This window comes from Solanum tuberosum, unplaced genomic scaffold, assembly GCF_000226075.1.
Source record: "Solanum tuberosum cultivar DM 1-3 516 R44 unplaced genomic scaffold, SolTub_3.0 scf00034, whole genome shotgun sequence".
NCBI classification, from domain to species: domain Eukaryota; kingdom Viridiplantae; phylum Streptophyta; class Magnoliopsida; order Solanales; family Solanaceae; genus Solanum; species Solanum tuberosum.
The window spans coordinates 2,241,908-2,248,065 of record NW_006238962.1 but is presented as its reverse complement, the minus strand read 5'-3'; the positions used below and the strand labels follow the sequence as shown (position 1 = coordinate 2,248,065).

General features: G+C 36.3%; 1 protein-coding gene across 1 annotated transcript; it reads left to right on the top strand.

The window, feature by feature from the left end:
* Nucleotides 1–286: 286 nt before the first annotated feature.
* On the top strand, nt 287–5,826 carry LOC102582475 (F-box-like/WD repeat-containing protein TBL1XR1). Its single transcript, XM_006342658.1, has 14 exons — nt 287–347; nt 1,937–2,082; nt 2,175–2,373; nt 2,490–2,584; nt 2,715–2,761; nt 3,041–3,191; nt 3,341–3,404; nt 3,497–3,655; nt 3,782–3,900; nt 4,062–4,136; nt 4,392–4,445; nt 4,542–4,615; nt 5,280–5,354; nt 5,610–5,826. Exons 1-14 carry the CDS (start codon nt 287–289, stop codon nt 5,824–5,826), a joined length of 1,536 nt encoding a protein of 511 aa, XP_006342720.1.
* The last annotated feature ends 332 nt before the right edge of the window (nt 5,827–6,158 follow it).

Below are 6,158 nucleotides of genomic sequence, written 5' to 3'. Positions count from 1 at the left end.
ATTCAACTCTTGCCAGCATAGTATTTGTTTTAACCAACTGTTTTTGTTAAAAATAATAATATTTTTTTCTGGAGCTTGGAGGGTACATTAGTCATTCAACAGTCAACACTTCATTCGAAATGCCTTTTGGAACGAAAACATTTCTAATTCTAATGTCTCATATATAAATGTTGTCTCCAAAAATTCCACTTTCCATTTTTTCCCTCTCTCAATATATCATAGGTAGTAGTAGCCTAGCCTATATCTCTGTTTACTTAACGCCGCCGCCGTCGCCGATTCACAAACAATGGCCTCTTTAACCTCCGACCTGTTGAATTACATTGTTTTCCGGTACCTTCAGGAATCAGGTAATTCAATTTTCATCTTCAGAACATGTACAATCTTGTAGGATTCAAATCATAATTTGTATTCTTTATAGTCCTTAAAGTGTTTTATATGGTAAATTATTTTTTTGAATCACTGTTAGACGAATTCAGTTGCTTTGATATGCTTTACTTGAGACGATGGTGTATTTGGAAACATCGTCCTTTACCTGCACAGGGTAGGAGTAAGGTTTGCGTACACACCACCCTACACAGACCCCTTGGGTATGTTGTTGTTAGACGAGTTAAATTCTGCGATATAAGAATTTTTCTGTAACCATTCTAGTGATAAGCGTTTTTTCGAGCCAAGGGTCTATCGGATATAGCTCTCTACCTCGAAGGTAGGGGTAAGATCTGCAAACATCCTACCCTCCCCTTATCCCACTTGTGGGAATACATTGGGTATGTTATTGTTGTTGTTGCTGTATTCTAGTGCAAACATTGTCGAGAATAAAATTGACTTCATCTGGTAGTGGCTAGGACTGATTGGGCAATTTGCATTAGCAGAAAATGTCCCGTCTTTACTGCTTTGACAAGGCAGATAAGGCTTTCCTATATTTTCTTGGTTTTTCTGTTAAAGAAAAATTAAATAAACGTGGGACAGAATATTATTAAGATCTAGAGCCTGTTAAGCCAAGCTACTTCTTTTTTCAAAACAACTTTTACAAAAAAATACTTTTGGTGGAAAACAATTTGTGTTTTGTGTTGTTTTTGCTCAAAAGCACCTTCTTTTTTTGGCCAAACATCTCAAATGTAAAGGAGTGCCTTTTATGTGCTTTTAACCTCCAAGAAGCCTGGCCAAATAGGCTATTAGAAACGTAAGAATTCCTGTTCCTTTAAACTTCCCCATATTTCATTGCTTAAACATAGAAGGAATATAACAATTGTGAAGGGAATATATTTCAATGATTATAAAGAATGACTAGTAACAGAGAAATTGGCTAGTTTGGTTATTTAAATAAGGACTATTAGGTTCTGGGGTGAGTAGGATGGTGTTTGACTACAGACGGAAGTTAAGTTGCTAATTTGACATATATGATTAAAGTAGTGATAGTGGAAGAAAGTATTAAAATAATAGCTGGAAAGCTATTCTGTTTGAAAATACTTTAATTCTCGAATGGGCAGATCTTGCTATGGTGAAGACAGTGATGTTTTTAGGCTGTCATGTCCTTTCTGTTTTATTTTCAGTTGAACTGTATTGCTTTTCTTTTTTCGATGACAAACAATCATCTTTTCGTGCTAATTTCAATTGTTGGTCTAGTTTTTGCCTGCTGTATGGGGCATTGGAACAGTCGTTCCTGATTATTTGAACTAGAAAAAGAAAAAAGATGTTAAAGAAGATTGAGATAAACTCAACTTCTCTTGCTTGATTGAACAACCAAATTTTCAGTTACTTTTAGTGATCTTCCAAGGTGGTCAAGACACTCTAGTTTATGGTTGGTCCTTTATAATATCAGTTGTTGCTTCATTGAATATGATTTGCTAATAGGCTGGCTGACACCTTGACTTTGATCGTGATGGACTAGTACAGTAGTATCTAATCAGTCTACTGGTTTGCTGATATATTTTTTCAGGATTCTTACATGCAGCATTTTCTTTTGGACACGAGGCTAGGATCAATAAGAGCACAGTGGATGGAAATCGAATTCCTTTTAATGCTCTTGTTAAACTTGTGCAAAAGGGTATTCAATATCTTGAATTGGAAACCAATTTGAGCAATGTAAGTTAAACATTTTGATATTCTGATTTTTCTAGCTTAAGTTTAGATCTTTTTATAACTCTAAACTAACCAATAATAACTACGGAATGCAGGATGATACCGATATGGATGAAGACTTCAGGTTTCTGGAACCTTTGGATCTCATAACAAAAAATGTATCTGAGTTGCAACAAATGATTAAAGAGAAAAAGGAAAAGGTTCAGAAAGATAAATCAAATGCTGACAATGAGCTCGACCATGAACGAGAACCTGCAAGAGACAGGAAGAAGGAGAAAAATGGAAATGCCGGAGGTAATACATTCCCATTGCAGCTAATTTGTTACTTGTATGAGCATTGTGACTGATACTTTTACATATTTCTGTGTTGGTCTTGTGGACATCTAAGTTTTGATTTTGTTGCATGATAGATTTGGAGCCTATGGATATCTGCATAGACTCAACCTCTTCGCCGTGTGAAATTTCTAGCTGCGATGTAATGGCTTTGGAAGGGCATACATCTGAGGTTTGACCATATCTCTATAAAGTTCTTCTAGTCCACCATAATTTCTTAATAGCCAAAATGATAAATTTCGTATCTTTTCTTTCTTCTATATTAACATTACAAATTTCTCGTGTTCCTAAACTCATGCCAGGTCTTTGTCTGTGCTTGGAGTCCGGAAGGATCACTTCTTGCATCTGGGTAAGTATTAGTTCCATTTCTTTCTTTTGTTGCTCTCGTCTATGAATCAACTCATGTTTATACTCATACTTCTGTTTCTAATTCTCTTGTGATTTTACAACTTTTAGAAATAATCATCATAAGCACAGGTACTTCGAATATCTAATTAGTCGGTGATATCATGATAGCAGCATATGGCTAAATAATTCTATTATAATGACACTTCTAAGTTGAGAGTAGTTTTAGACTCTTCTAAGGAACCATCTCTCTTATAGCTAACCATCTGTAATATCAATTTAGGTCTGGAGACTCTACTGCTAGAATTTGGACTATTGGCGATGGTCCAGGTAACTCTACTATCCAGAGGATGCCTCCAAATGTTAAGGTTTTGAAGCATTTGGAAAGTCGAGCAGCTGAGGGAAACAACGATGTTACAACACTTGATTGGAATGTGAGTTTTCTACTGCTTGTTTTGGGCTGACTTCCGTTGATCTATACTTTTCTGGTAGCATTTCTGAAATTAGACTGCATTGCTTGTGCTTACCAAAATGATTTTCTTGTTCTTATTTGATCTCGTATTTATGACTTTTTCTTGTGCAGAGCAAGGGTACCCTGCTTGCGACAGGTTCTTACAATGGCCAAGCCAAAATCTGGAACCGATCTGGTAAGAGGCATGGAGGAATACTAGTGTTGTCATCATGTCATCAAACTGGATTGTTTTCTCTTACTGATACCTATAACTGACTTTTCATCCAGGCTTATTGCTTAAAACTCTTAACAAACATGAAGGGACAATCTTCTCTTTGAAATGGAACAAGAAAGGTGATTATCTCCTCAGCGGTAGTACTGATAGAACTGCCGTTGTTTGGAATGTGAAGTCTGGAGAATCGAAGCAGCAATTTAATTTTAATTCAGGTGTTTTGTTGCCCTGTTCTGTCTTAAAGCAATAATTTTCCTTTATATTTCACTTCATAGCTTGGCAAGGATAGATTTTATTTTGTTTTGCATATTTTCTCACTGTTGTTATACAATCCCATTCAGGTATGCTTGATGTTGATTGGCTTGACAATGATTCTTTTGCGGTCGGATCCACTGATAATAAGATTTATGTTTGTAAAGTTGGGGAGAATCAACCAGTCAAAAGATTCTCAGGGCATAAGGTATGGTCCCATTTGTTGCTTTTTGTGGGAAAATTTCTTTAATAAATATTTGGTTGCTATTGGAGGGTTGAAGCTTATCAAGAACACTAAATTGGATCAGTGTAAGTTTACTGTCTGTGCAAAGTTCAAACTTAATATCCTTTGTGATTTTTCCATTGCAGAATGAGATCAATGCTATCAAGTGGGACCCCTCAGGTTCCTTGCTGGCTTCATGCTCTGAAGATACCACAGTTAAGGTAATTCCATTTAAGTTAGAGAGGTGTTGTGGTGTGTCACTGACCCTCGGGGATTTCTCGGTTAACAGAAAAAGAAATCTGCCTTGCCTTGATTAGAAAAACAATAGTGGCTAGGGAGTCAACAAATTACACAAGTCCAGATTAGAGAAAGTTGAATTTTAGCTTCACCTTTTCCTGCTCCAGGACTTTGAATATGTTGTTTCCAAGAAATTCTGTTTATTGTGTTGTATAAAATTATTCATTGTTTCTGTGCAGATATGGAGCATGAAAAAGGATGTCTGCTTGCATGATTTCAGAGAGCACAGCAAAGTATCTATTTTTGTTCTTTCTTTTTCTTTGTGGACTTTGCTGATTCATTTAATCAAATCAGACATCAGCTGCTGACTGTTATGTTTTTTCTTTTAGGAGATAAATACCATCAAATGGAGTCCAACTGGCGCTGGTACAAGCAATCCGAATAAAAAGTTGTTGCTAGCAAGGTATTCGATCTATTTTAATCAATTCATATGTGGTGGTAGCATAAGGTTCATAGCTAAGCGATAAAGATTCAATATTTTGCTAGTCACAGTTTTCACTGTGTATAAGAAAGTACTCCCACCATTCCATTTTATACGACACTTTTGTTTAGTCCTTTCAAACCCCTGCTCTGTTTGCACTTGAGGCTTCTAGCCTGCTAGTTAGTAACAGATGTATGAACCCCAATAAGTCCCTTGCTTGATTCTGGTGTCGAACCAGCATGGAATTCTAAATCCCGCTTACTTCTACCGTGAGCCTGAAAAAACTATCCATAAGCAGAACCCTTATGGTCTTCGCTGTGCACGTAAGCCTTCTGTTTTGTTATATAAGATATATTCATGCCTTCTGTTGGGACTGACTTACCTCTGAAGTTCTTTTTGGTACACTGTTGTCAAAGGCACACTTAACGCGCCAACGAATTTTAAAGCCCCAAGAGTTGAGTTCCAAAATTTGGAATGATTGCAATCTGGCCCGTAATCCCTTTGCGGGTAAAAATAATCCATAGAGATACAATTTCACTTTAACCGTCTAGGAAATGGATTTTTGATGTGTGCTGATTTAATGTATTGCACCTAACCTTTTATTTATTTGAGCTTAGTGGTTTTGTTTTATTTTCTATCTGTGTAGTGCTTCGTTTGACTCAACCGTGAAGCTATGGGATGTTGAACAAGGGCGTCTTTTTCACAGCTTGAACGGTCACAGGTAATGGATGTGAACTCATTATGTCTACTTGGACACACGAAATATTAAGGCACTCTCAATAAAACTACACACTTTCACTGTCAAATTACAGGCTCGAGTATTATGGGGTTTGTATACTCATACCCAATTGTACTATCGATACCTATATGCCTATTCCTTTTGTTTGGGTGGGGATGAAAGAATAAGTTAACAGTATCGTTCTTGTTGAATGTTTTTATTTTTTACTGAGTAGGTTCTCTTCCATTTTAAATCCAGGGAAGTTGTTTACTCTGTTGCATTCAGTCCGAACGGTGATTACTTGGCAAGTGGGTCATTGGATAACTGCATGCATATATGGTCAGTGAAGGACGCCAAAATTGTAAAAACTTACAAAGGATATGGCGGTATTTATAATGTGTGCTGGAACAAGGAAGGCAACAAGGTTGCAGCCTGTTTTTCAAACAAGGTTTTTGTTTTCGATATTGGATCGTAGAAGTTGAGGAATGCAAACAGATGCAGGAGTTTCACAATTCAAGGAACTCTGTTTTGTATTAATGAAGAAACATTTGAGTTTCAAACTAAAGTCACATTGTTGATGAGTTTTTTTTTTTGGTTTCTCAACCAGTGTCTGGTTACCCATATTGGGGCCAGACTAAATCATTATGACATTGATCTAAACTTATGTCAGGTTTGAATCTGTACTTTTAAAATTACAGATTCAAACCTCTTACTTGTTGCAATTTTAGTGAAATTTTATACATAAACTTATGCTTCGAGTTAAAAGTACTAGGTTCAGATGAATTCTAATGTCATGCTTCTAGTATT

Bases quoted from the DNA above. Each gene is read 5' to 3' on its own strand.
- LOC102582475 (XM_006342658.1), top strand. From the start codon at position 287: ATGGCCTCTTTAACCTCCGACCTGTTGAATTACATTGTTTTCCGGTAC. The intron at 2,762-3,040 runs GTAAGTATTAGT...ATATCAATTTAG, and splicing joins GGATCACTTCTTGCATCTGG to GTCTGGAGACTCTACTGCTA. The intron at 4,137-4,391 runs GTAATTCCATTT...GTTTCTGTGCAG, and splicing joins CTGAAGATACCACAGTTAAG to ATATGGAGCATGAAAAAGGA.